This window comes from Acanthochromis polyacanthus, chromosome 14 (assembly GCF_021347895.1).
Source record: "Acanthochromis polyacanthus isolate Apoly-LR-REF ecotype Palm Island chromosome 14, KAUST_Apoly_ChrSc, whole genome shotgun sequence".
Lineage (NCBI taxonomy): Eukaryota > Metazoa > Chordata > Actinopteri > Pomacentridae > Acanthochromis > Acanthochromis polyacanthus.
This window is the reverse complement of record NC_067126.1, coordinates 6,330,892-6,348,077: the sequence shown is the minus strand read 5'-3', so window position 1 is coordinate 6,348,077 and position 17,186 is coordinate 6,330,892. Positions and strand designations below refer to the sequence as shown.

The 17,186-nt window shown below is 37.5% G+C and overlaps 1 protein-coding gene across 3 annotated transcripts in view; it reads left to right on the top strand.

Annotated features, from left to right (window-relative positions):
• man1a2 (mannosidase, alpha, class 1A, member 2) overlaps window positions 1-17,186 on the top strand; it is a 207,278-nt gene that overhangs the window by 118,789 nt on the left and 71,303 nt on the right. For all 3 annotated transcript variants that reach the window (XM_051959126.1, XM_051959128.1, XM_051959127.1), the window contains exon 6: window positions 2,693-2,773. In XM_051959126.1, coding sequence (XP_051815086.1) covers window positions 2,693-2,773 — 81 coding nt within the window. The remainder of the gene's footprint in view (window positions 1-2,692; window positions 2,774-17,186) is intronic.

The following is a 17,186-nucleotide window of genomic DNA, read 5'->3' as shown; positions in this document are numbered from 1 at the left end:
CCTGGAAGTGCTGGAACTGCCAGCACCAACTAAATACATGTGGGGTTCCCATGGCTTTGAGTTTTAGTTGAATACCCCTGTGCTATACTATGTATGAATAGAATCCGATTACTCCATTAATCGCCAGAATACTCGATAGAATACTCGGTTACTAAAATAATCGATTCCTGCAGCCCTACACCAGCTTGTGGAGATAAAAAAGTGAGAATGAAACCCAGAAATCTAACCTGATGCCAACATCTCGCAGATCAGGAGACAGAGCAGCCGATGTTCAAAGCATTTCCACCATTTAGATGTAGTACTGTAGCTCTCTGTAGATAAGGAGGGCGTTCTGGTGGGAAATGTGGGTGGAGGCATGTCAAGAAGTCTCGCTGTTTCCTGTGCAAGCTTCCCAGCAGTAAGATCTACAATGTATGGGCGTCCTTTGCATTGATGGAAAAGGCAGGAAGCCGGCAGAGCAGCTTGAATGAATTTAAATTCTAGTAAGTATTAAAAGCAGAACTCATCAGGTCACTCCACAACCACGAACATCTTCAAACATCTTCAAACCCAACACGTTAAAGCCACACTAACGTCCTCTCTTCTGCCGGTAAACTCCTCGTCTCTCGCATGTTTTCACTTCTAATGTGGAAATATCAGAGCAAGGTCACATTGTAATTTGCGAGCAGCGTTTGATTGTTCTTCGGGATGAGTAATCTTTCTGCTTCGGAGTTTGCCGTGTCATCAAGGATGCCGTCACTCACCGAGAGAAATTTCACGTGAATAATTTAAAGTGGTCGTATGAAGTGTTTTGTTTGCTCAGAAGGCTGATGTGGTTTATGGGAAAGATGGAAGACTCACAGTAGGGGTACAAAAAGTGGAAAAAATAAGATTTTCTTCAGATGTAGCCCATATTATTCCTGACAAGGAATAATATGGACAGCTTTCCAGCAGTCACCATGGCGATGATTTCAACCTTAACACAACTTTATCCACACATGTAAGACTTGCGGTGCCTTTAGTTTCACATTTTTTTCATTTTTCTGAGCTCTAATGACTCCTACATTTTGTTTCTGTTCCACGTCTTTGTGTTGGCAGGTTAAAGAGTTGTTTGTCAACATTCATGTCTCCACATTATTTCACCTGGAGGTTCTTTTCCCGTGTAGATTTTACTGCCTGATCCAGAATTTGTTTAGGAGCTCAAATGACTTTGTAATTGGAGTTTCAAAGCAAGACCTGCTTTGCATTTTCAGCTGCTACAAGTTTGTGTCCGCATTAAAGGGAAGTGTTGTGGTCCGCTGTAGTGTTTTGTTTTTTTGTGCCAAAGTCAGAAATGCACAGTTTTTAAAATACTTGAGTGGAACAACACCATCTCTGGTCCTTCTCCCTGAAAGCAGCAATGGTGTCACTGGTTTTGTTTTTACCTTTTGTCTCTCTGTGGTCCACAAAAGCAGTTTTTCAGTATCTTTGGCAGGTGTTTATGGTTTATATCTCTGTTAATGCGTTTTGCTAGCACTATATAACGTTACAAACATGCAAGATGTCAAGAAGTCATCAATCAGACTTCATTTGTAAAACACTGAAGTGTAAAACTAAGTGCTTTACAGACAATTCATCCAACGTCAGGTTTAAATGAAAAGGACTTAAAAACAGCGACAGAAGAACTAAGGAAGCAGTGTCCTGAATACTGCATGCAATTAGGAAGCACCAGATCGAATGAAAGAATTTTTTTTAAAAAGGTAAAATAAAATCTAGTATCCATAAAAATAATGTAGTTACAAAACAGTAATCAAAGTACATAAAACAATTAGAAAACACCAGATAAACTAGAATAAAAAAATTAAATAACTGTAAAAATATGTAGTAAAATGAAATATATCTGTAAATTTAAAAATAAATGGATAGGTTAAAGACACAATACAAGTAAAAAAAAAAAAATGAAACGACCAATAAAATAAATATTCAAGATAAATTTAAAAAGCATTTAAAATAAAATACTCGTAAATGAAATGTAGATTGATACGCAAAAGTTAAAATTCATTTTAAAAAACTATCAGAAAACACCAGATGACATAAAAGTTCCAAATAAATAAATCATAACAAATATTGTAAAATCAAATATACATAAATAATATATAGGCAGATAAGTAATAGACTGAATAAAATCAAAATTTAAAAAAAAATTAGGAAACCACCAGATAAATTTTCATTAAAATGTATATATTGTATTTTACTATATATATATATATATATATATATATATATATAGTAAAATACTATATAATGTTAATAAATAAATAGAAAATAGATAATCTCCAAAGCCAAGGTCGCAATTCATAAAAAATGAGGAAGCATGACAAGAAATACATTTTTAAAAAAATAAGGATTTAAAGAAATGTTAAATTAAAGCTAATATCCATAAATATAATAGAAATATGTAAAGAACAAAATATATGTCAAAATTTGTGACAACAGAATAAAACATTTGAGAAAATGACCAAAATATGTAAATAAATGAAAAAAAATACAGAAATCAATCGATACAATTTGTTCTAGAAAGAATTATAAATAAATCAAATGTGTCATGAAGCTCTACAGATGTACTAAAGATACAAAAACGACCAATTATTATACACCCTATTGATGTTTTTATTTAAATAATGTAGTTTGTGTTTTCCTCTCTGATGTTTTTTGTACTCTCTTGTTTTCCCAGAATGCCGAGGTGTCGGTGTTTGAGGTCAACATCCGGTTTATAGGAGGACTGCTGGCTGCCTACTACCTCTCTGGCCAAGAAGTGAGTACTTTCCTCCTCTGTTTCTGTTTCTGTGAGGCTGGAGGTGAGATCTGCATTATTTGCATTTGACGGAAACTTGCTGCTGGACACCTTTGTTTTGTTTTGAGGATCACAGAGATGGCAGGAAGTGGAGGGACCGGCTGGTGTTTTATTTGAAATCCATCCTCTCCTCTGCTGCCATTAAGGCCAGCAGGCAGATTTTGTTTCTTGGTTAGGGCACTTGTGAAAGTTATATCCAACCATCCATCTCCCTCTCTCTCCGTCCGTCCCTTCGACTCCAGCTTTCATGCCCGGCCGAGCAGCTCTCCCTCCATAATGGGAGCAAATACATCAAATATGTGCCCGGTGCAGCCTCCACAACCGTCTAGTATAATTTTATTTTGGTCTTCATGGCGGCCAACATGCGCTGATTTACAGTATCGCCTCTTTGAAACTCGATCCGCTGCCCTGCTGTGTTTCCTCTCAAACCACAGCTGTCAGAAATGCCCTGTAGTGAACCCTGGAAGACTGAAACCACACAGCGTTTTGAGCAGAAAGTAAACGGTGATATCAGGTGAAGGTGTGACAGCGAGCGTCAGCAAAGTCCTTTTACATTGATTGGGGCAACTTTTAGTTGCAGGAATTCTTTTAAATGAATGCTGCAATCGTTGAAAAGCACTTCTGAAGGTGAGCGTTCATTGAGCTGTTGTCCTTCCACAACAAACCCACGCTCACACTCTCTCTTTATTGGATATGAAACAAAATAAAGTGAAACAATTAAGGACAACCAAAGGGAAGCGGAAGTTTGTCATACTCTAAGATATTTCAATGATTTTAATGAAGGTTGTCCGTGAAATATGTACTCTGCTGTTCAAAAAGTTTGGGATCATCCAGACAATTTCACATTTTCCATGAAAACTCCCACTTTTATCCATGTGCTAACATAACTGCACAAGGGTTTTCTAATCATCAGTTAGTTTTTCAACAGCATTAGCTAACAAAATGTAGCATTAGAACACAGGAGTGATGGTTGCTGGAAATGTTCCTCTGTACCCCTATGGAGATATTCCATTAAAACTTTCCAGTTAGAATAGTCATTCACCACATTAACAATGTCTACACTGGATTTATGATTCATTTAATGTTATCTTCATTGAAAAAAAACTGCTTTTCTTTCAAATATAAGGACATTTCTAAGTGAGCCAAACCTTTTGAACAGTACTGTATAATTAGATAATAACTTCACAGGTGTGACACATGGTCTTTATACTGTTTTCAGCTTGCAGTGTTTCTTCTGTTGCTAATTCTTTACATAATTTTACCGTAAAGAACTAGTTTAGTTGTTCACTCACTTAAAATCTCCCCATTTGCATTGATTTAGCTCTACAGAATGTTGGAATATGTTCTTGCCGGTTGTTATTTGTGCAATAAAAAAAAATTAGAAGTTGCAGACTTAACCCGTGTTTCCTAGGAAACAGAAATATCCTCACACTCTGAGTGAACGACGTTGTGTGAATTAATTAAGACATAAGATTGGCACAAATTTCAACGGAAGCTTTTAAATTTTTTTGCCTCATTTTCGTGTTGATTTTGGAATTTAAGAACACAAAGAAAGCAGTAATTAAACTGCAGTTTGGTGGAGGAGAAATGATTTGCTGAACCAGTTAAAGAATTCATTAGTCATCTGTTATTTGTTTAAAAGATGAACTAATCGTCTCAAAAACTATTTCCACTCTCCAATAACATCCAACAGACTTTGCTCAACCACAGTGAGTGATGCAAGGTTGACCCAACCAATTATTGAGGTCAATTTTTTTCATTTTTAGATAACAGATACCATTATTTTTATTGACCCATTATTGCAAAAGGAATTACATAAAGCCTCTTTAACTTTACTGCAGTCACTCTGTGGTCTCAAGCAATGTCCCGCCCACACCCCTCTCTGATTGGTTGTTCCAAATCACAAGTATCTGCCTATTAACAAAAACCATTGTTTACAGAGAGAGGCAGAGAAGCACTTTCACAAGCATTCCTGCTGTTACAGAGAAAGATCTCAATAATGAACATGTAGGTGTTAACAAGTGGTGCAGCTGGAAGTTAGTCTGCTGATGGCTACTGCTCAGAGGTTTACTGTGCCTGTTAGCATGTATGGAGCACTGTAACATCTTTCTAAAGTCAGATTAACACTATCGCTCTGTTCTAAATGGCAGAAACATCTCTCTAGCAGAGACACAACCTGCAAAAACTGAACAAGAAGCACAGCCATCTGCACAAATCAGGACATTAGCTGCTTTCACAGTGGCTGAGGCTACACTAGCAGCTAAGTCAGGAAGCAGCCAGAATTACTCTGAAACAGTGTCTGGAAAAACAATAACTAATAATGCTTTAAGATCTGTAGTACATCTGACATCATATAAAAAGAAATTAACCAAATAGAGAAGAACATCAGCCGTAGCTGCAGAAGACAAACTGTTGTTGATTTCTGACAGTTGACTGAACAATAAACAAGAGTACATCGTAGCATCACTCAAACGTCATCAATCCTGTTGCTATTGTAAATACAGTTACAGTAAGTGTTATTTATGAAGAAGCCTATTTATGAGTGACATGTTCCCTGTATTACTGTTTAAAAGTTTGGGGTCACTTAGAAATGTCCTTATTTTTGAAAGAAAAGCATTTTCCAGCAACCATCACTCCTGTGTTCTAATGCTACATTGTGTTAGCTAATGGTGCTGAAAGGTTCATTGATGTTTAGAAAACCCTTGTGCAGTTATGTTAGCACATGAATAAAAGCATGAGTTTTCATTGAAAACATGAAATTTTTTGGGTGACCCCAAACCTTTGAACGATGGTTTATATCTGCAGTAATGGTAATTCTTATTAATGAAGTCGTCAAGGTATGAATTACAGGTTTCTTGCCATCAAATGCTTTTAACAAATAACCTTGAATGTATATTGGTTTAAGATATTGGTTATTGGCCCGATAAAGCTCCCCAAAACTAAACAAAAATCCCATATCGCAAGGTCCCCAAAGCAAAGGATGTGTCGTGAATGTTTGGAAGTTGTAAACAGAGATTTTGCTTAATCACTCTGAATACCAACACAAGCTGAAGTGCCTCCGCAGCATAACTTAACACCACTCTTATTCCGGTCCACCTCCACCACCCAAATCAAACTCAGTCATTCATCAGAGCCCTTTGGAGTGATAACAGAAGCAGTGGGTGGTGGGAGGAGAGGGAGATGGGGTTCGGGAAGGCCGGGAGGGGAGACAGTGATGGAGGGAGCCGGAGAGAGGGTGGAGAAACCTGAGAGGAGGGTGTTTGGAGGTGATTGCTGCAAATAAAGAGATGGGAGTGGAGGGTGAGGATGATGAATGGCCGAGGGGGGGATAAAAGCAAGCGAGGCTCATTCTTCACTCTCGGTGGACGTGTCCTTGAGCAAGGCATTTAACCCTCCCAGCTGATCCAGTCGATCCAGCAGCAGAATCGATGGCCATCACTGGCTGAAGGATACTGTGGGATGCTGCGTGAACATGAAGCGGCGCCCACTACCTTCATAGATACTGGTTGCTGAAGTTTGAAGTTAAAGGGAGGATGTTTTCAAAGTTTATCATGATCTATATCCCAGACGGAGCAATTACAAAAGGGAGTGAGTGATGCCAAAAACGTAGACGCACTCGGACACCTTGTGTTTCAAGTAGCGTGATTGGACAAAAACTAATGCGGCCAAATTTACAATTTAATTTAGCAGATGCTTTTATCCAAAGCGACGTACATCTGAGAGTAGATACTAAGGACCTTGCCCAAGGGTCCTCACTGGACAACTGTGCCCTGACTGGGATTTAAACCGTCAGTCTCCCATGTTAAAGTCTGTGGTGCTAGTCCCTGAGCTATACAGTGAGCATCGTTGGGGTTTAACAGGTATAGAGCCACTTTGACAACGTGTTCTGTGATTGTTAATGACCTTGTGTTTCCTTAATCGTTAAAGGAAGAACTCACTCATTTTGCTATATTCATACAAATTCCGCATGATAATGGTTTTTGATTTATTGCCACTCATAATTTAATATATTGAAAATATATTAACCAGTAGGGAAGAAGGCAAAACTTACTGTTTAAGGCTTTAACGACCCAAGGAGGTGGCCACATGGACTAGTTTTGTTTTGTAGAGAGCATTGTGGGAGTTTAGCAAGTAAAGGGCCACCATGACAGCATCGTCTGTGATGGTTAATGACCTTGTGTTAATGTTTAGTGAATAAAAACTAATGCAGCTCCATGTGCTGTTTACTACTTCTGCTACCCTGAGACCAAACTGTTAGATAATTAAACATAACTAGAGCCATTGGAAAACTCCCAGATTAACGTAGTGCAGCCCAGTGTCTCTATAATTCCTCTATAACCACATTAAACTGTGTTATTTTTGTCTTTCTCTGTATAAAATTCTCTGCTGTTGGTACTCATGACCATTTTTTAGTTTTCAAATTTCATCTCATTCTTCATTGAATACATAAACACGCCTTTCATATTAAGGATTTGATGTTTACACAGATTATAGAGTAACGTTTTTACTCCTTTTCCAATACTTACATACCAAATTAGGGATTAAATCAGTTAAATCAAAACTAAGAGTTAGAAATTATATTGTAGATGACCTTTTTAATTCTGTAGCAATCCGAGAAGACGTTCATTAGGGCTAGTTTTGTGTTGGCCAGCAGAGAGCATTTGGAGGAGTTTGGCTAGTGAAGGGCCACCATGACAGCGTCCTCTGTGATGAATTATGACCTTGTGTTTGGATGTAGCCCAACAACACATACATTAAAGCTGTTGCAGCAGCTTGTGTCAGATATCAGAAATATATTTATGAGAATAAGAAGTAGTTGCCTCTGTAGTCATTTTGTGTAATCAGTTACTGATTGAAAATGCTGCGGATTATCGGTGAAGAAAATTGGTCAAAATTTGTATCCTGAGTTCAAATCAAACCCAGGTTTCTGATTTGTCTGAGTCCTTTTCATGGCTTCTCCACTGAGGACAGCAGAGTATTTGGTTTATTTACATGCCCTTGTTTTTTTTTTTTTTGTTGGTTGGGTTTTTTATTTGAAAATTTGTAAATGAGACATGAAGAATATCAAGAATTTGATGAAATATCACACTTTGAAGCTTGTATTTGCGTATGTTTCCTGATGAAACCATGCCCACGATGCATTCAAGGATTGCTGAAGTGTTGAAAATCCAACAATTCTCTCTGTTTGTACAGTTTCTGCCTCTGATAAAGTGTAAATTTGGCGATTTTTTTTTTTTTTTTTTTTTTTTTTTTTTTTTAGATATAGCATGCCCTTCAAACCTGACTGCTGGTTTTGGGGTTCACAAGATTGTTCAGGTCTCATGTCCAAATAAACGTTTGACTGGACGTGACGGATCGATGCTACAACTTAGAGGTAGCTGCTTGAAATGCTGGAAACTAATGAGCTGAAGTTTGTGTTGGAGAGGCTTCCTGTCACATTTAGACTATTGAAGTTTCTCCAGGAGTCGCACATGTTGGCTGTTCTTTCCTCGTTTAGCCACCATCTGGAAATGTAACTGTTGGCTTCGTTACTCATCATGTTTCGTTGGTTCAGGAACACGTTTTGAAACCCGTGAACTGCTTCAGTGTAGAGTAGAAACAATGACAGAGATCAACGTCATCATCCACTCGTAAAAACACAATGACAGAAAGCAGAAAACAGAGCGATGAAAGGCCAGTTAAGGAGAAAAAGATGTTACCAGACGAAGCTAGAAGAGCCCAGAGAAACAGATTTGGAGATCAGCATTCAAGAGGAGGTGGTTTGGGTCTGGGAGAGTCAAAGCAGAGCAGCGGTGATGGATTGTGTTTACTCCTCTGTCTGTCCTCTGCTTTATTCTGTTAGACTCTCCTTCTGTTTCCACCTCTTCCTCTAACGTCCTCGCCACCTTCTTCTCTCTATTCACGCTTTTGTTTTGCTTTCCTCACCACCTGCTGCCGCCGATCTCCATTATCTCTTCTTCCACTCGTCTTCCTCTTCTCCATTCCTTCTGTTTTCTTTGCTTTACCTCTTGTTCCTACTTTGTGATTTTTTTCGTCTCATCTTCACCTACTTTGTTTTCTCTCTCGTTCTCTTGTGTTTTGCAGTTTTCTTCATCTTTTATCTTTTCTTTTCCAGTTTTCTTCTTCTTTTTCCTTTGTAGTCTCCTTACAGAGTCTCTTTTCTAGATTTGTTTTGGCTTTTTCCTACATTTCTTTCATGTTTTGTACTTCACGTCCTCCTTAGGTTTCTGACATTCGTCTTCCTTCCAAATTGCTGCATTAAGTGCTTTCCTCTGTTTTCTGCGACTTTTAGGTCCTCTCCTCCTTAATGGAGAGCTTTTATCTTCATCACAGCTTGTCCTTTTCCCTCCTCTTCGTCGGACATTTCTTATTTTGTCTTCTTTTGTCTGCCTCTTTTCTATTTTAAAAAGAACGGGCTGATTTAGTGTGTTGTTTCTGTGCTAATTAGAACATTAAATAACCCGCACGTAGATTAGACAACTTGTTAGTTAGAGCTGGTTGGATATTTTTTTAACAAATATGAACATCTGGTGCTCATATAAATGGTAAAACTAAATCCTTTTGGCTTATGGAAAACATTTTGTGTCAGGGATTCTGTAAACTAAATGTCAGATTTGCATAGACTTGACCGCCAGCCGTCAGCACACAAAGACTTGAAGATTTTGATCCATCAGTAACACAGCTCACATGATCTTCTGCATTGGCTTAGATACGTTGTTCATTAATATAGAGGAATGCCGTCCAAACAGATTTCAGGTGATGTTAACTCTCACAGCTCTAATTGGTAGCCATTAACTGCCACATAAGTCTCTGTCATGGTGCCCCTTTACTAGCTAAACTCCCACAATGCTCTCTGCTTGCCAACACTTTATTGCGCACAGTCTAGCTAATTAATTACAATATTTACTCAGTAATATGATGTTTCAATTAAAGTATGACACATTACTGAATTAAAATAAAACTAAGCAAATTAAAATGTCACTAGAACAGAAAAGTAAGAAATAATAGTGACAGTGATACCGAAGTATTTATTTACATGATACTGAAACTGATCATGTGCAAAAACAGTAACATACTCAAATTAAAGCGAGCTTTTATTCTCCGGTGTTAATAGCAAGTCATTTCTTGGCGTGTAACCAATCAAACAGAGCTTTTGGCAAAAGGAATGCTTATTAATTTAGTTGAAAATAGCTTTCTAAAACAATTAGACTGATAATCTTAAAATATTTGTAGACTTGTAAATCTAAATACCCAAAAACCTCTTTTAGTCAGACATAATTTTTTCGTTTTTATTGGGGTTTTTTTTCTGTGTAGGTAGAAAGACAGTACCGTGATCTTCCTCTCATTTCACTCATGCTGACCCACATTTAGCAACATGGATTTTTAGCTGTCCAGAAGCTGGTTGATTACGGGGCAATCCTTTGCTTCTTACAGGAACATGCAGCGTTTAAGGTGACGTAGCGTTCACTTGTTGTCATAGTTATAGTGCCGCTATCTCTCAATGATACAGAAATCTTTAACAAATCCATGGATCTAGACTATAAGCTGCATCACTGCCAAAATCTAATCAATTGATCCTTGTGTCATTTCTCACCTTCATTGAGAATTTCATCCAAATCTGTTGATTAGTTTTTGAGTAATGTTGCTAAAAGACAGACAGACAAACAAATGTACACCGATCATCATATAACTCCATTGCGTTCCTTGGCTGAGTAATTAAGTATAAATATATAGATGAAAAAGTATAAATAAATTAAAGAACATCAGTAACCTTTTCGTAATACTCAGGAGGAGCGCTATTGGTTGTGAGGATGCTTAGCCTAGCTTAGCATCAAAATGGAAATAATAATGTCAGACGAAACCCAGGTGACATTTCTCATTAGTGGCTTGTAGTTTATTCAAAGAACAAGAACCTGCTAACATTCCTGCAGACTTTTAGACAAGAGCACGTTATCAAACAAACTTAAAGTGACTAAAATAGATCCACAGAGTTGACAGTGGAGCTGACATGGCTCTCATCTCTATTGTTTACCTGCTAGCTGCTAATATAAGTGACACTGACAGTTCAAACATTATCACGTTAATGTATCGGGCTGCTGGGTCACTCTCTGAATGTGGTTTTGGAGTAAATGCTGAATAATGGAGGAGCAGCTGAAACTAACAGGAGTTTGTCCATTTACATCCATAATCACATAGCAACATGTTTTAAAGATAACTTAAAGACAGAAAGGCGTTGAAGCTTTACTATTCATTCAAAGGCAGATTTTACACATGAAAATCACAAACTTTACAATCAGTCTTGTTTTCTGTGTCTGGAGGAGTTTTGTCAAGTTTGAGGAGAAAATGTCATCCGAGAGATGTTTAAAAGCCGAGCATTTACCAGTTGACCCAAACAGTTTAGTCTCTCACCTTAATGACTCCCCCGACTGACGGAGGTTCAGTAAAACTGCTTGGAGGACACTTTTAAATCTCGATTGCTAAGTTGAAGCAAAGTGGAGTTTCTCTGCTGTTGCTCCTCATTTGAATGCACACAAATACATTAAGATTCATTCTCATGTTTACAGCTCATTTCCATAAGTTTGTCTTCCAGAACTCTGCTTCTGATTTAAATGAGCTCACAGCGTAAAAATGTAAACTCAACAGGTTTTCTGGATTCCCTGCATACTGAGATTCATATACAGTATAAATGCACTAAAAGTGGATTAAAAGGTGACTTTAAAGCTAAAATCCACCGACAGCTTAGTAAATTAAACTAAAGGTCTAAAGTGTTTATTTAAACCATACACACGTGGACAAAATTGTTGGTACCCCTCAGTTAAAGAAGGAAAAACCCACAATTCTCACTGAAATCACTTGAAACTCACAAAAGTAACAATAAATAAAAATTTATTGAAAATTAAATAATCAAAAACAGCCATTACTTTTGAATTGTTGATTAACATAATTATTTAAAAAAACAAACTAATGAAACAGGCCTGGACAAAAATGATGGTACCTCTATAAAAGATTGAAAACTATTTGACCAGAGTGACATGATTAACTCAGGTGTGTCATTTAATTGACATCACAGGTGTTTCCAAACTCATAATCAGTCAGTCTGCCTATTTAAAGGGAGACAAGTAGTCACCCTGCTGTTTGGTGAAAAGGTGTGTACCACACTGAACATGGACAACAGAAAGCGAAGGAGAGAATTGTCCCAGGACATCCGAAAAAAATGATAGACAAACATCTTAAAGGTAAAGGCTATAAGACCATCTCTAAACAGCTTGAAGTTCCTGTGACAACAGTGGCTCATATTATTCAGAAGTTCAAGACCCACGGGACAGTAGCCAACCTCCCTGGACGTGGCCGCAAGAGGAAAATTGATGACAAATTGAAGAGACGGATCGTTGGAATTGTATCCAAAGAGCCCAGAGCAACCTCCAAAGAAATTAAAGGTGAACTCCAAGGCCAAGGTACATCAGTGTCAGATCGCACCATTCGTCGTTGTTTGAGCCAAAGTGGACTTCATGGGAGACGACCAAGGAGGACACCACTGCTGAAAAAAAACTCATAAAAAAGCGAGACTGGAATTTGCAAAAATGCATGTTGACAAGCCACAAAGCTTCTGGGAGAATGTCCTTTGGACAGATGAGACCAAACTGGAGCTTTTTGTTAAGGCACATCAACTCTATGTTCATAGACTCAAAAACCAAGCATACGAAGAAAAGAACACTGTCCCTACGGTGAAACATGGAGGAGGCTCAGTAATGTTTTGGGGCTGCTTTGCTGCATCTGGCACAGGGTGTCTTGAAAGTGTGCAAGGTACGATGAAATCTGAAGACTATCAAGGCATTCTGGAGAGAAATGTGCTGCCTAGTGTCAGAAAGCTTGGTCTCAGTCGCAGGTCATGGGTCTTCCAACAGGACAACGATCCAAAACACACAGCCAAAAACACCCAAGAATGGCTGAGAGAAAAGCGTTGGACTATTCTAAAGTGGCCTTCTATGAGCCCAGATCTGAATCCCATTGAACATATGTGGAAGGAGCTGAAACATGCCATTTGGAGAAGACACCCATCAAACCTGAGACAACTGGAGCTGTTTGCTCATGAGGAGTGGGCCAAAATACCTGTTGACAGCTGCAGAACGCTCATTGACAAATACAGAAATCGTTTAATTGCAGTGATTGTCTCAAAAGGTTGTGCAACAAAATATTAAGTTATGGGTACCATCATTTTTGTCCAGGCCTATTTCATTAGTTTGTTTTTTTTAAATAATTATGTTAATCAACAATTCAAAAGTGATGGCTGATTTTGATTATTTAATTTTCAATAAATTTTTATTTATTGTTACTTTTGTGAGTTTCAAGTGATTTCAGTGAGAATTGTGGGTTTTTCCTTCTTTAACTGAGGGGTACCAACAATTTTGTCCACGTGTGTATAAAGTGTCTGAGTCACTGCTGTTGACACGTGGCAGCCTGTCTTTATTTTCCACTTTATGTTTATGATATGAAAATAAGTAATTTGTGACATGGTGACACAAGATGTTTTTAATTTGACAAAAGGTTATAATACAACTCAAGGTTGTTACTAAAAAAATCTACTTCTCTTCATAAATTCTTATATATTCTTATGTTTGTTGAACCTAACATTCAGACGATCAAAATCCTGATAATTACTCAATATTTGGTCGTTGTTACCGGTGCGGACGTTGAGTGAAAAGTGAAAATAATATTTATAAATGTATATTAAATTAGTATCTTATGGCATTTTTTGACAAGGACATTTTTGTCCTTATGGTCTCAAATGTTAATTTCTTGTTAACAATAATAATAATTAAAAGTTTAATGTTCCACTTACAGCTTATTATTATATGAAAATGAATGTTTTTCTAGTTTTTTTAATTAAAAGAGAGTTAAAATGAATGTAGATGTATTTGTATCTGTGTGTATATATATATATATATATATATATATATATATATATATATATATATGCATATATTATTCATTTCTCTTTATTTTATGTGGGTTGATGGGTTGGGGGTTGGGGCGTGGCGGGGCAAACAAAAAAAATATGGGTGTATAGTTTTGTTAACATCATGTGTATAACCCCAAAATGCAAACTTGTGTCCAAATACTTATGGATATAGATTAGTTACACCTGTTATGACTGCTATCAGAAAATATCCACTGTAACTTCTATTATTGCTGCTGCTTCTTCTTCTGATGTTGTAAAGGCGCCAATAAACGTCAATAAAAAGGGGGAAAAAAGAGTTAAAAGCCAGTTCCTGAGAATTTCTGAATATTTGGTTGTTAAAAAGTGAAAATAATACTAATATATACATTAAATATATATTCAGTTAATATTTTAACTTTTTTTTTGATGGGGACATTTTTACGCTTAAGGTCTCCCAGTTTGACATAATAATAACAAAAACAACAGTGACATTTGAAGTAACTACCTTAAAACTTCATTAAAATTCCAAAATATTTGGTCGTAATTATCAGGGCTTCTATTGGTTGATAACTCTCTTTACTTGAATATGGAAAAATATATGAATACATATTGTAAATATATATTATATTCATATTTTTATGGCATTCCTTTTTCAAAATTAGGGCTTTTTTGTCCTTTAAGGCCTTTGTGCACTTTTTAAATTGACATGTGAGGGTTAAAGTAGATGTGCATTCACACCTCACATGTTTAGAAGCATAGTAACATCATTAATTCATGTAACTGTTGTTTGTTCACCCTGATATGCAGAGATGAAGGAAGGAGCCTGCATTTAAGTCAGAGTAATGCAAAATAAAAAATAGAGAAAGTCTGATCAGGAAAGTGTACCATGATCATTTAAGCTAGAAGTCATCAGAACTGTTAAAATAGAAAATGACAGCCAGCCGTAGATGTGACAGGAAGAAGGAAAAGAAGAGATTGGGGGCAGAAGATGAAGGAACGGAGTTAACCAGCAGAGTTAGGGAGGGAAGAAGCGAGTTCAGTGACGGGGGAGGATTTGAGCCAGAACACCAGATTGCAGAGAGAAGGTCAGGGGAGCGAGCCGAGCCCTGTGATGTAGGATAATGAGATGAGAGTGTCTGAAAGGAAAAGCTGCAGACTCGACGACACGACAACGACGGAGGAACATGAAACGAAGGAGAGATAATGATGGAGAAGAGAGGGAGCCAGAGGATGGAGAACAGAGGGAAGGGACCGGAGGCAGACAAAACGAGTAGAAAGAAGAAAACAGGATGAGGATGGACAGCACTTCTTCTGGTAAAAGACAGGAACAAATGTTTTTCCAAACCTGGTCCCGCAACAACATCCAGGATTTTTCTCCTCGATTCTCCTTCATTACCCCAAACTTCACCTCCTCGCCGGCAACAGATCGATTATTGCTTTTTTATTTAATTAATTGCTTTACTTCTGATTTCAGAAATGTCTCTGAACTGGAAACACAAACCAAGAAGCTAGCTTCTCTCACAGCGGCTAATGCTATGCTAACGGCTAGCGGCTAAGCTAGAAGGCAGCAACAGATTAACCTGAAACAGAGCCTGGAAAACAATAATTAATAATAAAGCTTTAAGATCTTTGTTCAGAATAAAAGTGATAAAACAGTGAAATATTTAGAAAATAGAAAAGAACAGTAGGAGACAAGCTGATTAATCTCATCGATACAAAATAAATTCTGACTTAATCACTTCTACTTCTATTTTACAGAATTTGGAGAATTCTGAGTCACTTTAAAAACATTTTGAGTCCGTCTTGAAAGTTTTTTGAGTCACTTTGGAAAACTTTTTACTCATTATGAAGAGTTTCGAATCACTTTTGAAACATTCTGAGTCATTTTTTTTTCCAAATTTTAAGCCATCGTGGACAATTTCTTGACCATTATGTAAAAAAAATTGGCACGAGTTTGGAAAATTTTGAGTCATTTTAGAGAATTTCAAGTCTTTTCATCTTATTTAAGTCATTTGAGAAACATTTTTGTCAGTCGATCCCACAAACAGAGGAGAGTGTCCTGATTGAATCACTCCTTTTTCTGTTATTATTGAATTCAGAGAATTCTAAGTCACTTTAGGAACATTTGAAGTCATTTTTTTAACCATTTTGAGTTCCTTTGGAAAAGTTTTGAGGAATTTTCTGTCAGATTTTAAGTCATTTGGACAATACTTTGATAATACAGGAAATAAACCTGAGTCGCTTCAGAATTTTAAGTCATTTTGAATGACTCTTAGCAATTTTGAAGATTTTTTTGAGTCACTTTGGAAAAGTTTTCCATTGTTATGTAGAGTTTCAAATCACTTTGGAAATGTTTTGAGTCCTTTTTGTCAGATTTGAAGCCATTTTTATCAATTCCTCAACTATTTTGGAAAAAATCGAAGTCTTTTTGAAAATGTTTTGAGTCATTTTTGAGCATTTTAACTCACTTTGGAAACATTTTTGTCAGTGGATCCCATATAAACTAGGGCTGCACGATTTTGGAATAAAACCTAATTGCGATTTTTCTGACCAAAATTGCGATTGTGGTTCGATTTGCGATTTTTTTGATTTTCTACTTTCAAAATCAAAAATCATAAAACTGCAAATTATGATTGAAAAAAGACAAGCTGACACATAAAAACAATACACAAATAATACAGCAGTGGCCGGCAACTGGCGGCCCGCAGGCCAAAACTGGCCCGTCAGGAATAATGTCTGGCCCACCAGATGATTTTGAAAATTTGATTTGGCTCAGAGCCAAGCCAGTCCGTCACCGCAACACGAAACTCGTGTGGTCGGCTGCTGCCGGGCATTTCCGCGTTTGCGCTACACGGTTGTAGCCAGATTTCACTGAGCAACAGTGTGTGCAAAACATGTGTGTCTCGGCAGTCATTTTAATACATCTGTGATCAGAATTGAGACGTGTGTCCCAAGCAGCGGCGATCAGCTGTAGAGGCTCCGCTGCTCGCGGTACACACACACACACACACACACACACACACACACACACACACACACACACACACACACACACACACACACACACACACACACACACACACAAGACTAAGGGAAACAAATAATCTCACCAATAGCCAAGTGGAGCCTGTGTCCAAAACATTGCATCATACTGCTGTCGGTGGTGATTCCGCAAGTGTTGGTACAAATTAGACGTGTTTCCTCTGGATCTGGCTACTGCACGATGACATATTTTGCATTTGGCTCGCTTTTGCTCCACATCGTTTTTCTCAAACCCAAAGTAAGTGAAATAGACAACTGAAATAGAGTTCTTTTTAGATACCAACTGCTCCGCACCCTGTTCTGTTACTGAAGATGTTCCTTCAGCCATTTTTACGCCGTTAATGTGTCACAATGAAAACTTTTTGCTCCTCACGGCATCGCAAAGTACACGTG